Source organism: Simochromis diagramma, unplaced genomic scaffold, assembly GCF_900408965.1.
Source record: "Simochromis diagramma unplaced genomic scaffold, fSimDia1.1 OVJJ01000753.1, whole genome shotgun sequence".
Lineage (NCBI taxonomy): Eukaryota > Metazoa > Chordata > Actinopteri > Cichliformes > Cichlidae > Simochromis > Simochromis diagramma.
The window spans coordinates 3,142,523-3,159,694 of record NW_024387523.1 but is presented as its reverse complement, the minus strand read 5'-3'; the positions used below and the strand labels follow the sequence as shown (position 1 = coordinate 3,159,694).

Sequence of the window (17,172 nt, the reverse complement as noted above, 5' to 3'; positions counted from 1 at the left end):
CAAATTAGGTACATGGTCAAATTCTCCCCATGGCTCGCGTTTAGATAAAATGAACTGTCTACAAACTAATCTGTCTGCCTTTTTTTTTCCCTCCACAAACTGCTCAGTTGGTTTTGATGAGGCATCAGTGGGAGGTCACGGGCACATTGTAAGGCACAGTTACATAAGCTGTCCAGCTCCGGGGGATGAGCCTGCTGTAGTGTAAGCATTGCCTCATAAAAACCTCTCCCTCGTATTCACAGTGTAACAATACGATGCACAGTGTGGATGCATTTCTGACTTTAAAGAATGCATCCCTTTTATTGGACTGTGCGCATATCTTGTAAATGAGAAGCTTTAAAACCAGTAAAAGCACCAAAACAAAAAATGTATACAAATATTCCCCTAAAATTACATTTTTTTTAAACTACATTATATATATATAGGGGTTTTCTACTGTTATCACCCAGTTACAGGACTTTGGACTATAATCCATATTAACATACTCACAACAATGACACGTTTGGGGCACTTTTGGGTTCAGTGTCTCACTAAAGGACACATATGTATGCTGACTATCACAAGCTGGGACCCAGTCACCAACTTCCTGATTACTGCAGGACTTGTTTTACCTTCAACTGCTAAGCCACTGGTTCTCAAACGTTCTCTGTCTTTCCCCACTTGAGGTGGCTGTAGCTCTGAAGGCAGAGGCAGGTCATCTACTAATTGGAAGGTTGGTGGTTCAATCCCTGCCATGTCAAAGTATCCTTGTACAAGACACTGAACCCTGAGTTGCGCTCTGATGTGTTCACTGGAGTGTGAATGTTATATAGAAAAGCACAAATGTGAGTGAATGAAAGCGTTATATAAGCACCAGTCCATTTAGAAGCCAAAAAACCCTGAAACATCTGCATTTTTATCCAATTATTAACAATAATAAAGTATTCAACATGTATTTTACTTTCAATAAAGGCCTCCCCAATGGCTTCAGAATACTCTTGTTTATGTTAAATTAGCTTCCCTTCATATTCAGTCCAATGCCAGAGCAAATTAGCCAGTGTCTGGTCTCATTTGCACTGTTTCTTGGGGGGCATATGAGGGCAAAAACGTCCATATTTGGAGTCTGGAAAGGCTGATGCTGGACAGAATTATTTCACTGCATACTCTAGCATCCTAAGTTCAAGGCCAACATGTCACAGATTTCCATAATAGACAGTGTAAAAGTTGGACATAGCCTCCAGATCTTAGAAGGGATGCCAACGTGGAAGTGCCTAAAATCTGTATTTTAATGGCCACCAGGGGGCGATACCTGTGGCTCCAAAGAGACTTCCAGGCCTATAGAAGTCAAAGGGGAAATGGTCAAGGATTCGTTAACAACTTATCAGTGCCTATGACACATGTGTCTCCTTGGCTCTCAGAAGTCAATATAACCTGATCAGATTTCTTGGAGGCTCGCTGAAGTAAGACAGTGTAAAAAAAAAAGTGAGGGTTCAGGACCCACAACAAGAAGCCACAGCACTTATTTACAAGCGTAGGAAAGCTGTTGCGACAGAGCAGACAGGAGAGGACAGGCAAAGACAAAGGCAGCCGGTCTCCAGAGACACGACAATGATTTAGAGGAATGTATATTAAAGTATGAAGGTCAAGGCTGATGCAAGGAGACCGCTGAGTGGCACAAGGTGAAAGGCAGCACATATGGGGAGAGTCAGGTGACAAAGATGTGAGATGCCTGCAATATAAAGCTGTAGAGTAGGAATATATGAAACTGTATATCTTTCCTGAAAGTGCTGCATGTGCAGGCTGAAATTCTGCAGGGATTTAAAAGCGCGGATAGCAATGAGAGCTAGGTGAGTGTTGCAGAACAGAAGCAGGAGAAGAGGAAACAGGATGAGAAAAGGAGGAGAGAACAAAGTAGGTCAAAGCTTCTGATACTGGTGGTTTGGTGAGAGTGGAGAAAGGGGGGGCCAGCGGGTGGTGAGGAAGAGGGTATATTTAGCCAGAGTAAGGAAAGACTGAGACGGGATGGGATGGGACAGGGGATGGTGCCACCAGGAAGCAATATACGAGAGGTGACAGCTCAGCTGGAGAGACCCCGTCGTGGCCCTGAGGTGATCAGGGGCCGGATGATGGGGACACGTAGTGACAGGGACAGCCATCTGTCATGACTTACTGCAGGTCTGTGACACACGCTCTTATCCAGCCCGTCATATTACCGCTGGCAGGACCCTGACGACATGGTTTTTCTAGGATGCTCATGACTAAACGATTAAACAAACGTAACATTCAATAATTTAACCCTCTCTGACTCAGCTTACGTGTGTGTGTTTTTTCTCTGACAGCGCAGTGGTCTGGCGATCAAAATTAATCTGCTTATCTTTCCATCGTCTAGCCCTAACCCTAATGTCCAGAAGAAAAGGAGGTTTTATGAGCGTTAGAAGTTAACAGGGAGTTAGACAGTTGAATTTTACACAAAACTGTGTTCTGACTGAAGTATTTGTATAAAATCAAAAACATACAGCACTGCTTTAGCTTTAGACATAAACAAGGATGAAAAATTAAATACGAGGAACATTTGGCAGGTTAGTGAAGTTGGCCTAGTTGCCTGGTACTTCTGTACTATCTGTTTATCACTGTCTAACTGGCTAATTTCATCCAATCAGATCAACGAAACACTCGAGCGCTAGATGCAGCTGAAAGGGAGTGAGCGGTCAGTCCAACGAGACAAATGGTTAGCATGTTGTAAGATGATTCTTTGTAAGCAAAATCTTCAATTAAAAAGCACCTGCAGGCAATGAAAAGAACTTCAAAAAGTTCTTGACTAACACTCATGTTGATCAACCAACTGTCACAATATTCTGATTAAGTGGTCTCAAACTTTTTCTTTTGGGTTTGCATTAAAAAAAAAGCATAAATTTGTGAAATAATTAAAATTAATAGAGTAATTCTTAAACGAGTCTTGTTAGTTACAATCCTAATTAATATAAAAAATAATAAAATGAACAGCTACTTGGACATTACTGCATCAGTAATAATAACATTTTGTCTCATATACTACATCACTACTACAAGAACCTTTTCTTTTATGCATTTCAGGGGAATAGAAACACCATTGCTAACTGTGGGTGAGAGCGATCCTGAGCTGATGCATGAAATTGTCCTGTGTTTCTGTGTGTGTTTGACATCCTGTTAGCCTGGATTTCCCAGAGTCACAGAACCTCAATAAACCTCCTTCAGTAGTCTTTGATTACTGCTGCTGTATCACACAGAGACGAAATTGTCTCATCAGCTGGCTCCATCTCTCCTCATCCTCCTCCACTTGCGTGTTCCCTTGACATATTAATGTCCTTCCCTCTCTAGATTGAGGGCAGTACACGTGAGCTGTGGGGATCCAAAGCCACGGCGGCTGACTGCTGGCCAGGGGCCTCATCTGGCCGCTGCAGTGTTTAAATCCCGATAAGGAAATGGAGCAGTGATGGAGAAGGAAGCTGAGCAAAGTGTTTCTTCTTTAGTCTGTGTGTCATAAACCAAGCAACCACTAACATCAATGAAAAATAAATTCAACTTTCGGAGCAGGCTAAAAGCTAAAAAGCTCAATATGCATATATCAGTTTTATAGCCATACATGTGATTTATGATGTCATCTGTCCTATAAATTGTTTTCTAGCAGCTCAGAACACCTCCTGTTTGACTTTAGTAAAGTACACTTTTGCAAGCCGCTGCCAGGGTAACTATAGCTTTTTTTTTTTAAAAGTTTTTAATTTTTAGATTTAGCCTACTTTTACAAGTGTAATTTATCTGTGCATTTACTACAGGGTCACGGTTGCAGGGGCATGTGTAGATACCCAGACCTCCTTATTAAAGGCCACCTCATCCAGCGTGACATTCAAAGCCTGACATTATTAACGTTATTTCCCCAGTGTCCCGGGTCTTCCAGAAGGCCATATCCTAGTTGGACTTGCCCAAAATGTCTCGCATAGGAGGCATCTAAAAGGCATCCTAGTCATATATCTGAATCACCATCCCTGCCTCCTTTCAAGGTGGAGGAGTAGAACTTCTTCCTGGGAGAGCCCAGACAGTTTTAACTGCTTTTTTCTGCTTCAGTGTTACGTTTAGAGTGTTTTTGCTATAATGATAAAGGCTGATATGAGCAAGTTTTCAGAACATAAGTTACAAACACTTGACTCATAGTCATGTTTACCCTCCAGTCTCAATAAACATGAGCAAAACTGTCTCACAATCCTGTCTATATTCAAAAATGTCACTAAAACAAAACGCGCTTTTTAAAAATCTTTACTATCTCTACTTACCTTTTATTAACATTCATTAAAATATCTTATTTTTCACACGTGGTTTTGATTTTTTGTTTAGTGTTAGTGAACTAAAATAACCTTTGTCACTACAACAAAGACGATATCAGTAATGAACGGTTGTCTGTCTCTCTGTATTAGCCCTGTGATAGACTGATGACCTCTACCCCGCCTCTGTCTCCACACGACAGCTGGAACAGACTTCAGCACTCCTGTGACTTCAAACTACATATGTGGTCAAGAAAATGAATAGATGGAATTTATTCTATGTGTTGTAAAACATATATTTAAATTATCTTTACGTGATTTAAAATTTGACACATAAAATATTAGCGGTTTGGAAGTTTTTGGACATGAATATCCACTGATCCTGTTGAAAATCATGTCTTTCCAGCTCTTGTAAGCAGATGTGTGCGTGTCCTCTGCATGCCACTACATTGCCCTGTTTATGTGCAGAGTAGTGTCCTACTCACATATGTATATGTGACTTCTGAACCCTGCTGTCATCTGTGGAAACATCCACTGTCCATACAATTATACATTAAGTGGATATGAAAAGTGACAACATCTTTCCAGGATTGCACAGATTTTGGTTAACATGGGAATTTACTACATATTCTGCTCAGTAAAGCTGTCACTCTGGACCGCTGGAGCCCAAATGATGTCATTGCCATGAGCTGACCTCCTTTAATAGGATTTTATGGCTTACACTCGTGAACTCAAGCACAGCAGCCTGTCATAATTTTTTCTCCACAGAGAGGCCTTGGACTGAAAAACATGACAACAAACAGTGCAAAATGTAGCGACTCACGTGACGTCTCCGGCATAGTGGCGAATACGGAAGTGTTTCTGAAAGTCCATGCTTTTGTCAGTGGGGCTGAGCTGGAAACAAGAGAGGACAATGTGAGTGAAATATGATCTATTTAACTCAATTACAGACATCTTCAGACTCAACTTTACGAGGAGTTTTGGAGATCCTGCACTTCATAAAGCATCTCATATCTGGAGCAAACCTAAAAGGAAATATATTGGAGAAACTCTGCTCTCTAGTGGTAAAACCTCAAAACTGCACCTGTTCTCTTAGGTAACTATGGGTGTTTTTATTCTCCTCTATATTTAAATTTAAAAAAATAGTATTGTGCAAAATTCTCAAACCGCCTCTCATTTCTTCACATTTTGAACAATGAGAGACAAGATCATTGATTTACTGAAACATGCAGACATGAATACAAACACAGTATATAAGAAAAAGCTCCAAACCCTGACACAGCTTAAATCGCGTTTTACAGATGGCCGTTGACCCTCTCTGTACACAGTGATAAAAATTTGGACCAGAAATTTCAAATCCGGTCTCATCACTCCGTAACACCTGCTAACACTGATTTTCACTCCAGCTCTGATGTAATTTGGCATACCTCAGCCTTTTCTCCCTGTTTCCCTTCCTTAAGAGTGCCATCTTGAGCGCCACCCTTCTATTTCTGATGAGGCTTCAGCGAACAGTGGATGATTGAACTGAAGGGCCAGATGCATCTCTCAGGTTCTGTGTCAGGTCTTTGCTGTTTTTATGTCTGATTTCCTGACAGGACTTTCAGATACTGTTCATTTGATTTTAGGACTGTCACTTCCTCTTTATCTCCACTTGTTAGTTTTCCTCAGTTTCTTAATGACAGAGTGCACACCATGCTGAGTTATGCATGATAACTTTTCAACCAATAGTTCTTTGGGAATCAATCTCTTGGTACAAAAATATATTTTATGCCTGTCAAACTGTCATCTTTGGTATTTTTTATATATGCAATAAAGAAATGCAAATAGACTGTTTTTGCATCAGGCTGCTAATAAGCACCCACAGATATATTTTAAAATTGGTTCTTTGCTAAGTTGTCTGTGTAAAGACAATACCAATTGAAGACCGTTGACCCCTTACCCTTGAGTTAGGTGCCTTTTTATCCTTGAATGATGTACAAGTCAGTGTCAGTAGCTTAACAAACAGTAAAACAAATGGTCAGGTAAAAGGACTGGACTGGAAATGAGTGAAAAAGCAGCCAATGTCCAAAGTAAAACATATGAAGGACCTTCAGACAGTCTAAAGAACTGTTGCTCAACAATTCCATTAAATATTGTGACTGGTTAAATTATACGTCCACGTAAATGGACATTTCAAGTCTTTCAAGGCTCAGCACTGCCTTCCATTTACTAATATCTGCCTGAAAGAAGATTTCATCTCATTTATTGATTCTAACTAGTGTGGATTTGTCTCAACCTTTATCCAATAAATTGCTTCACTGGCTTTACTGGTTTTGTTTTTATGTGTTTACAATCCACCCTTCCCCAAAATGAGCAAAACTCAATTTATTTTAGGTTGTAGCATTTCCACTGCTTTACTTCGGTGCTTCTAACCTACAAAAGGCAAATATTAGCATTTCCATTTTGGCAAATGATCAGATTTCTTCCTTCTTTTGCCTTTTAGGTTTACTGTAAGTCTGATGAGAACATGTTGAAAATAAAACCACTTCCTTCCCAGTTAATTCTGAAAGTTCGAGATCCTGTTTTTAAACCACTTTGTGTTAAAAACATTTAAAGATCTTCTGCTTTTGTTGAAAAGCTTGATAACCTCATGTTATAATTCACAAAAACAAATACTTTTGTTATTGTGCACTGGCAGAAGTGCTAATGAAACCCAGTCATTATGAAAGCATCTTTCCAAGTATGAAGCAAATTTCTCCTAAACTTGCAAAATAATGCACTGGCTTTGGCAGAGGATGTGCTCTTTGAGTGCCCTTTTAATTGTGTGCTACTGTTAGAGAGTATAAGGTTATTTTCTAACCTTCGGGTCTAGTAAGGGAATCGTAGTGTAAATGTTACATCACATGAGGAGATGTAGTAATTAGTTCTGACCTTGCGGGAGGTGTAGTGGGGGTGCTGTGCCAGTTTGGTGTCCATGCTGTCCAAGCAGACTGTGTCAGTGACTTTTCCAACGGTGAGGCAAGCCTCATCCAGAATGGAGATGATGCCTTTGTGGGCCTGCTCCACCAGGTCGACGATGATCTGGTTGTTGAAGTATTCGATCTGCGCATAAAGAGCACGACTGTCAGTTCAAAGAAAGAACAGATTGGTTTGTGAATGAAGTGGTTGCTCTTGTTACTGCACGAGAATTTTGTTCTGTTTATGAGCTTTTGTGAAAGATGTGTCCACATACAGCGAGTGTGTGGTTTCGGTCAGTTTCTTGATTTTGCAATGACACCCCCATACAAACAGATTCACAGATTGTTGTATACCTGATGTTAAAATAAACTACAAGTAATGAGAGTTAACACAACAAGAGACTAGCAGTGATGTCGTAATCAGAATCCAACAACATATGGCAACAAAAGGCAACATAAGAGTCAGCAATGCAAAGCTAAATGGTAACTTTTCTCAACTTTGAGGTGAGTGATTGATGCGACTACAAATGGGAGTGAAAGATGCTTATTGACATAAGAAAGTGTGTAAAATGACATGAGAGGGTTACCTAAGCAACCAGGTGTCCACTAGTGAGCAGACAGGTCAGGGTTTTAAGCTCACACGAAACTCGTGTCTTTTCGCGAGACTTTAAATCCAACACTCGATTAGAAGATTTTCAATTTGAAAATCAGTGATTTAAGAGTTTCCTTTTTGGATCAACATTATGAAGGATAGCTGTAGCTTCTGGAAGTGAAAAGTGGAGCCATTGGACAAGTTTCTTTAACCTGCATTAGTTTTAAGAGAATCCAGCAGGGGGCGACTCATCTGGCTGCAGAAAGACTTCTTGCATAGGGGGAAAAGGTCCTTGGCTCACTTTGTCTGTGTCCTCAGTAAACACTTTGATGAAGACTTCAGTGGATAAATCATAAATAAAACATGAAGTTAATTTGTAATTTATGGACCTCATTAAAGTCAGAACTGAGGATTATCCAGGGTATGCTAATTTGCACAAAAAAAAATCTCACTGACAAGTCCAGTGTCCTCAGTTTCCCATTCAGATCAGCTCCTCATTTGAACTGACCAAACAGTGAGGGGCTGTTCTGGGTTTGGGGGACAGCAATGCTACATGGGTTATGTAAAAGTTAAAGTATAATTAAAACACAAATTTGAGATGGGACGGGAACCACTGAAGTTGATGTTGAATCCAAAATACACTTTTAATCTCTCAGCCTGACCTTTAGATACACATAGACACAACATTACACTTCAAAGTCAGAGTTGATGGGTAGTTTTGCATAGTTCACTGTAAAATTATGGCTTTTTATCTCATACTGGGTTTTGATGCCCACTTCATCCCCTGTCTGAAATCCAGCTTTCCTCTGATTGGCTGCCTCTCTCAAACAGAAGGTTTAAACAGCAGGTGTGTGAGGCTTCAGTGCAAGATCTGTTTAAGATGACCATATAAAGACATCTCCATATTTGAATCACAGAGACAAGGCGGGAGAAATCTGTCTGGCTCAGAGCGTATCAAGTGGTCTGAAAGCTGACCTTTTGACCTTATTATTTGAAATTTTGTCATATTTCATATGAGCATCCACCACTGGAACCGGATATATAATACAAGAGAAACAATGACAGGCCCACTTCGAGTAAGAACAAATATGGACGCAGCCGTTGTGGTGCAAGTGCTTGTGTTTGTGTGTTTGTGTGTTTTCCTCACATGTTGCCAGGTGATGCCTTCTCTCTGATATTCGTCTTGTTCCTGTCTGAGGATCAGCTCGATAAAAAGCTGCTGCAGCTTCTCGTTGCAATAATTGATGCAGAACTGCTCAAAGCTGGCCGAAAACAGCGGAACAAACACTTGAGCAACAACATCAACAATGACTAGTATTCACAAGAAAAGAGGGCGGATGTCAAAACACATGTTGTGACACCCACCTGTTGTTGTCAAAGATCTCAAAGCCATAGATATCCAGCACACCAATTACAGTGTTTTTCCCATGCAGCACTGGGTCGTAGTCTTTCACCTCAATGATGCTGTTGATGCGGCTGACGATCCAGCCGAAAAGCCTTTCATAGAGAGCCTGTAGGAGAGAAGGCAGAGCTAAAAAAATATGATAAAAGGAAAACACGTTACTGTATGTTGTAAACATCTATATTCATCCTCAGTAGCCGTAACACCATTTAGCTTTACTGTTGAGCTATTTTGGGTCTGTTTCTGGCACCTTGGCAAAAGCATCCCGTCCAAAGCAGGCGTCCTGCTCTGTGTGCCCCTTCTCAATGACCTCGCCTCCTCCAGTGGCCACCGTGCGGTACAGGAGGCTCTTATTGACGCTCTCCGGGTCTGTGGCCGTCAGTTCTGAGATGTGGTTCACAACTTCTTGTCCCACAATATTAACGCTCTCACCATCGCTCTCAAATTGCATATTGCCCTGAAAAAGACACCATTCTATTTCATTGGATGCTTCAAGTATATTGACCAATTTATGTTTTGCATGTATGTCAAGAAAAGTCATTAATCCGAGCTCTAAAATACCAAAAGCAGAATGGTGGCGAGGATCTGATAAACTGAGGCGATCTCTTCTTTTGAGAAGCCAATAACTTCCAGTGCGCTCAACACGGCTTTGTGGCTTGAGCGATCATTGTTGGAGGTCTGGAAAGCAAAGAGATCAAATAAAAATGCAAAATAAAACAAATGGGCCGCTGGGAATATTTTTCCAAATTATGCAAAAAATTTAAAAAAAGATTCATTTTAAAATTCAGACAGTTTAATTTATATCAGTTATTCAAACTTTTATTCACTCTTAAACTAAAACTCTCAAGATGATATACTCACAACAGTTTCCGCTCCCTCTTTGGTATAAACGTAAACAGCAGGATCATTCTGCAGGTGAAACGACTGCAGCATTTCATCAGAGCCTCCACGCAGCAGCTATGAAAACACAGCAAATATACCAGCTCAGCACCATTGTGACTGTACAGCTGTGCAGGCATCACTGGGCAGGTGACATTTATTTGTGGAGGTTACATTGCACAGCCTGGTTATAGCTGCGGAGTGAATGTGTTCATGTGATAACTGCGATAACTGTTTTGCAGCAGAAGTGCAGACTGCAGTTTACCTGATAGAACGAGTGGAAGTTCCTCTCACCTCCTTGCTGGTGCACCACCCTGGACTTGAACAGGAAAACAGATTATGGTAGCAAATAAAAAATGCTACCTAAGGTACTCTTACAGTGTTATACGATTATTCTGTGATGACAAAGCTTTTTCAGAAGTTACTTTCAGTTAGGTGCAGTTTCTGTAACAATGTAAGGGTCATTCCTCAAAATGTGTTACACATTATTCTGTCGCATAATGAAAAATAATGCATTACTTTACTTATTCCTTAGAGGAGGAAAAAACCTTAAGACTACTCCATCCAACTCTTTCTTTAATTCAGGGTCACATGTGGGGCTATCCCGGGTGTCATGAGGTGAGAGGCAGGCAGACGGCCTGGACAGCTCAATAGCCTATGACAAGGTTAGACTCCCTAATTAAGCAAGAGCACACAGAGAGAACCCCAAAAGAATTTGAAACCTGGGACCTTCTTACTATGATTTAACAACTACCACTCTACATCCTATTAGTTTTCTGCTACTGTATTACACGACCTGTGTGACTGCCATATATCTGCAAACCTCAGACAATTAGCGTTAGCTGGAATATACATCCATACATGTTTTCTAAGGAGCTTGGAAAGAAAAGCAACCGGACTTTCTTTCCAAGCTCAGATCACCATCACCTGGATGACTGAGAACACGAACATCCATATATGTTCATATATGTTCTCAGACTAACTGAATATTAGAGTAAATGTATCCTAAATATATTTGGTCACTTTGAATGCAAAGCTGACAATAAATGCCTATCTGTGTCTGTTTGTTAGAATTTCTTCTCTTTTGTTCACTGACATTAAATGAAATATTTATCTGACAAACTCAACTTCTAACCTTAAAATTTAAAATTTAAAAATACCATTATACCTTTACTACATACTACATACAATTCCCCAAAGGTCAGAGCTCATTGGTTTAAGTTTTTGAGACAAAAAAAAGAAAGCTTTGGACGCTGAATCAAGTGGGTCAGTCCAAAAGGGAAACGTGAAAACAACACTAATCACTCAGAAAAATTAAACTTGGTGGTTGTTACATTTACACAATTCTAACTTGTAATTTTAAACAAAATAATTTCATGTTTATATGGTGAACGTAATTAAATCGTGTAGGATCTGCGTGAAATTCAACAACTTAATTTGTTCCAGTTGAGATGACATGATGCAGTCTAGTTGGAGTGGAGTGGTTAGCTGACTGGACTCATGAAGTGCACAGGTTCACATGAGACTTCAAACCACAGGAAAACCAAACTCACACTACATAGATGCTATTGCTACTTACTGTGGTTTAACCTGTCAAGTACATAAATGTCAAGAAAATTCTGCATCAAGCCTTATAATCATAGCTTTCCTACTTATTTAAGTCTGGATTGACAGCCCAGTGGCACAGTGGTTAGCACTGCAGCCTGGGTTCAAATCCAAATCCACAGTCTGGCTGAGTTTGCAGTGGGTTCTCTCTGAGTACTCTGGTTTCCTCCCACAGTTAAAAGTCATTAGTTAATTAGTTAGTTGGTAATGCTAAATTACCCATAAATGAGAATATACGTGCAAATGTTTGTATGTCTCTATGTGTTAGCCTTGCGACACACTGGCCCCACATCTGTCCAGGGTTTACTCCGCCTCTCATCCTGTCACATCTGGGATAGGCCTCAGTGTGAACAGAGCATCACATGTTATGCTAGTCAGCTGTCATTTTCAGATATCAAAGACTAATATTTCCCTGGATGTTTCTGAAACACTGGTGAAAAGGTTTACCTCCAAGAAGGACTTTCATGGCTTTTCCGAACACCATATGAGCTTTTACTGGAAGGCTACACATGTACAGTCCACATACAGTAAAAATATAAGCAGTTGCATATGTGTCGTCCTAATAAACTATTATGCTTTAGTAAATGAGTCAAACAGCAAAAGTAGTGTGGAAGAAAAGAATTTTCACAGTGCTGATGGTTTTCTTTTGTCTCTGTTGTGGTGTCAAAAATTCATTTTTCCAGGAAAAACTGTCTTTGCTTTTTGTGTTTTAGACAGCAACAACCCCAGTGCACCATGCAAATAAGACCAGACCACCTAGTTTTGGAGGAAAAAGTCTAAATCTCCACCTTCTGTATTTCTAGCTGTTTCAGTTTTTCATCTCTGGATTTTTTTTTGCTGCTTCGAGACAGCGTGGTTATTTCTGCCCTCTGAGAATAAATCATGGCACCATCATTTAAACTGGATCTGAGTGTCAGACGGTTTTTTAACAGAGCGGATAAATACAGCAGCATCAAGTACCCCCAGGTGAGCAATTCATTAACGCGCAGCAGCAGGAGGATAGAGGCTTCACAGACACATCTATTCATGGATGTTCCCTCACACCTCTTTGTTATCACCTCATGAAACATTCATGTTCAGCAGGAAAGATGTAATTTAAAAGCTAAATGAGAAGAACTTTTTGGTACTTTTCAGCAGCGGCTCGCTGTGAAGGCCCTCTCTCTGCAGTTTAAACCCTTTCATCATCTCACCTTCTCCAGCAGGTAGTTGTTGATGTGTCCTCCGGTGGGATCGCCGTTGAAGTTGAAGTTGATGTCCATGTACTTGCCGAAGCGGCTGGAGTTGTCGTTGCGATTTGTCTTGGCGTTCCCAAAGGCCTCCAGCACACAGTTGGACTTCAGCAGCACGTTCTTCACACTGATTGATCACGTTGTGGTAACCAATGATGGATTTACAGAATCAGCCATGAGGGAGGTAAAGCGCAGTCAGAGGAATAGAAGAATGACAAGTTATTTATGGCAACATCACATTAAAATAAAACTTATGAACCTAATGATCATGTGAGGGCTCACCTCTCGACCTCTGCCCTCTGGCTTGGGTTTGTGATTGCTGCAATGTACTGCATGATGTATTTACTGGCTTCTGTTTTTCCGGCCCCACTTTCACCTACAACACAAAAAATGTTTCACAACCTTTTTGAGCATGGAAGTGAATATAATATCAGAATATTTACATGATGTGAAAAAATGGCATCTCACTGACAAAAGGATGTATTTAAGCAGCATGCCATCTAATGAATGAGGATACAGACATTTGGTCAACGCAGTAATAATCACTATCTAGCAGATCATATTGTTTGACAACCTTTATAGTCCTATATGTATTTCTGTCTGCATAAAATAAGTCTCACATCCTCCCTGCCTACAGAGTGAAAGAAATAAGTAGTAAAATGCAGTATACTTTATTTATGGCAAAGGTTGAAAAAATGCCCCTCTTAAAACAGCCAACAAAATACATATATGCAAAAAAAAGCTTGCATACACAGAACAGGCATGTATCTGAATACACATATATTTACACAATGATAAAACAGTTTGATCAATGAGGTGAAAACGACTCAAAAAGCACTCAGAAATAAACTTAAAAAATCAAACGTAAGCCAAACACCTAAGCTATGGTGTGACTCATCACCTGATGACATCTTGGTTTTGACCAAAAAAGGAGCATAAATTAAATTCCCAAAAATACCTAGCTGAGTATTAAAACTGCAGAAAGCGGAAACCCAACAACAAACACAGGGCTGATTTGTGTATGTGAAAATACCACAGCGTAATTTTTTTTTCCTTCATATAAGTAAAACCACGCTGTCCCATGCTGTCACCTGTTTAACCCTAAATTTATTTTACAGTCACTGGTTTTGACTGTATCTCAATTCTGTATCCCTATAGTAAAAACCTGTATAGGTTTTAACTATACTAATACTACCATCCTGATCTGATCTGTGATTAACAGTGATAAAAGTCTCCCATTATAGGACTAGTTTTTCTAAAGCCTGAAAACAGTGTATGAATTAACTCCAGGAACACTGTGATTACAATTCAGTCAAAGGTCACTGCTGATTTTTAGTAGAGGGACTCAAAAAATGTATTTTTAAATCCAGATTTAGGCAAGCTGCCTGTTCAGGTAATGATAGAAAACCAGTTTACTAATTAATACTGCTACTTGTATAGCCACCTTATTTGGTATAGTTACAAGTACAGCATCGGTGCTTCCTAACTGTTAATTATTTTCCTAATTAATTAAATAACTTTTGTCTCTAGCATTAACCTCAATGTCCCAACATAACAGTTAACTTTGAGATTAGCATCATGCTAGTTAACTAAGGACCTTGGAAAAAAATAAAGAAAGCGACTGGACTTCTTTAAGTGGGTTGAAAGGCCTTCACAACACTTAAAGAAGTCCAGTCGCTTTCTTTGGTAGTGTAGATCCTGAGACTACCATGACCTGGATGACCGAGAACCTATACAAGCTAGTTAGCTTTGCGTTTTAAATGTTAGCATGGTACTTTAACCTAAATGTTCACCATATTATCATGTTAACTGTTGAATTAACAATGATATTAAGTGCTAAGTGCAATGTTTTCATATTAGGTTGAACATTTACTTTTACAATAGAAAAATCCTAAACAGTTAAAATTATAACAACCTGATAACTTACACTCACTAGCCACTTTGTTAGCCGCATTTGTTCAGCTATTCATTAACGTATCTAATCAGTTAATCACATTCCAATACTTCACTCTTCATGTCTACTATAGACATGAAAGTGAGTTCACTGTACTCTAATTTGCTCCACAGTCACTTGATCACCTTTGAGATGTGGTGCAATGGGTGAATGACATCATGTGCAGCAGACAGATCTGCAGCAACTGTGTGATGATGTCATGCGAACATGGACCAAAATTTTAGAAGAATACTGCCAGCACCTTGATGAATCCATGTCATGAAAAATTAAGTCTGTTCTGAAGGCAAAAAGGGGTTCACCCTGGTGCTAGCAAGGTGCACCTAAATCAATTTTACATTTTTAATTCCATATTTTTGTCAAAGCACAAACGAAGAAAAGCAGAGTCATACTTAAGAGGGTTCATATTTTGACTAAAGTTTAGTTTTCTCTTTAATTTAGATCATTTTAACAACTTTAAAGCTACTTAAAGAAGTAGCTTTGAAGTTGTTAAAATGATCTAATTCCTCATCGGATTGTTCCAAATATTTCATAAACATAAAATCAGAGAAACCAAAGAAGGTTTCATCATTGAACAGAAATCCCACCAGTCAGACATTACAAGCTTATTATGAGGTTATTGAAAGTAAACAGCAGTGAGGTTAGTCTGACCTGATATGACGATGCAGGTGTCTTTGGCCCGTCTCTTCATGGCTTTATAGGCAGCATCAGACACTGCATACAGGTGAGGAGGGTTTTCATACAGCTCGCGGCCTCGGTACGCTTCAATGTTATCTTTGCCGTAAATGTCCATCTGTCTGTATGGGTTAACGGAGACGACCACTTCTCCGATGTAGGTGTAGATTCGGCCCTTCTCAAACCTGACAAGACAAAAGGCAATCACATACACCTGCTGTTATTAAAGATGGCATTTGTGATATAGATTTTCCAAATGTAGTACCTGCAGACCTGCTGTGCACATTTGAGATTAAAAGAAGTCACAAAACATAGCATTCAGCCATAGAGTCAAGATCAACCACAGATCAGCTGATCTTAGTGCTAGCTCATATCTACTTATACCCTTCTACACAGCAAGTTAGCAAATCAAATGCATGTATTAAGCTCCTTTGTGCATGAATAAGCCACTGTGCAACCCGCCTCTACCCCAGCCCCCTTTCTTCAATACTTTTTCTGACTCAGCCAGTGTCATATATTTTCTATCTGTATCTGCTTCTCCAGTTACTGTAGATTTAACTACCAATTTCCTTTTGATTGTAGTGGTCCAGTCTGGACTGTATGTCAGATAGAATTATGTCGTTTATTCACTCTTTTGTTAACAGGTATGCAGGTGCAAGTTAGCTGCATTTGCCATTAATTTTTTCACAATGCACATGAAAATGAAGATCACGCACCACTATGTCACAGCTGACAGGAAGTGACACAAGTGTCTGCATGCTGAAAGCAGGAAATGAAACTTGCGGCTCGAAGGGCGTCACCAAGCCTTGGGTAATCTGACTGTGGGTTTGTTGAGCTGGGAGGGGTTAAGACTACATGCCACAGAGGTTAAACAGGTTGCTAGAATGAATAAGACCTAACAGTCGTGTTGCATGTGTAGCTTTGTAGATGGTAGGTGTTGTGTTTGCTCAACATGTGGCAGAAATGCTGTGTCTCAACTCAGAGGTTGGAATCTGTCTTAAAGAATGATTCCTGTTTATTTCATGGTGTTTTCCATTTAATGTGCTTGTGCTGGCTCTTTGCATCAGGCTAAGTTTCAGGCTCCACCAGGATATGAAAGTAAGTTCAGACCACTTGCATAATTGTCTAAAACTTTAACCTAAAGACCATCAACATAATAAAACTTGCGCACGTGCTTTTATTATAACCGTTGTGTAATTTGTTAGTTTATTGTTCACCCATAGAGCCAGTTTAGAATCACCAATAAACAACTATTTTTTGGACTGTGAGAAGTAGCTTAAGTACCTGGGCAGAACTCACAACAGCACAGGAAGAACGCACAAACTCTTCAGAGAAAAGCCAGCCAGCAGATAGGAAACAAGGAATCTTTTTGCAATGAGGCCATAGTGTTAACCACTCCCTGATCAGTGGTGTGAATGTGAGTGTGAAACATTATCTGTCTCTCTGCATCGGTCCTGCGATTGACTGTTAACATAACATTACACCTGCCTCTGGCACTGTGACAACAGAGATGCACTCCAGGCCCTGAACTGGTTCAGCGATTAAAAATAGATGGATGAGTAGTTTATTGTATCTAATTCATTTTATCTGCTCCAATCTGCGATCGTGCTCCTGATTTTAGTCATGCTA

At 39.9% G+C, this 17,172-nt stretch overlaps 1 protein-coding gene across 4 annotated transcripts in view; it reads right to left on the bottom strand.

Annotated features, from left to right (window-relative positions):
- Positions 1-17,172, bottom strand: part of myo1g (myosin IG) — a 71,355-nt gene that overhangs the window by 42,503 nt on the left and 11,680 nt on the right. For all 4 annotated transcript variants that reach the window (XM_040020308.1, XM_040020311.1, XM_040020310.1 and 1 more), the window contains 11 exons: positions 15,520-15,728; positions 13,200-13,293; positions 12,879-13,044; positions 10,349-10,402; positions 10,066-10,161; positions 9,766-9,882; positions 9,455-9,661; positions 9,168-9,313; positions 8,950-9,064; positions 7,185-7,355; positions 5,098-5,168 (listed from right to left, as the gene is read on the bottom strand). In XM_040020308.1, coding sequence (XP_039876242.1) covers positions 5,098-5,168; positions 7,185-7,355; positions 8,950-9,064; positions 9,168-9,313; positions 9,455-9,661; positions 9,766-9,882; positions 10,066-10,161; positions 10,349-10,402; positions 12,879-13,044; positions 13,200-13,293; positions 15,520-15,728 — 1,446 coding nt within the window. The remainder of the gene's footprint in view (positions 1-5,097; positions 5,169-7,184; positions 7,356-8,949; positions 9,065-9,167; positions 9,314-9,454; positions 9,662-9,765; positions 9,883-10,065; positions 10,162-10,348; positions 10,403-12,878; positions 13,045-13,199; positions 13,294-15,519; positions 15,729-17,172) is intronic.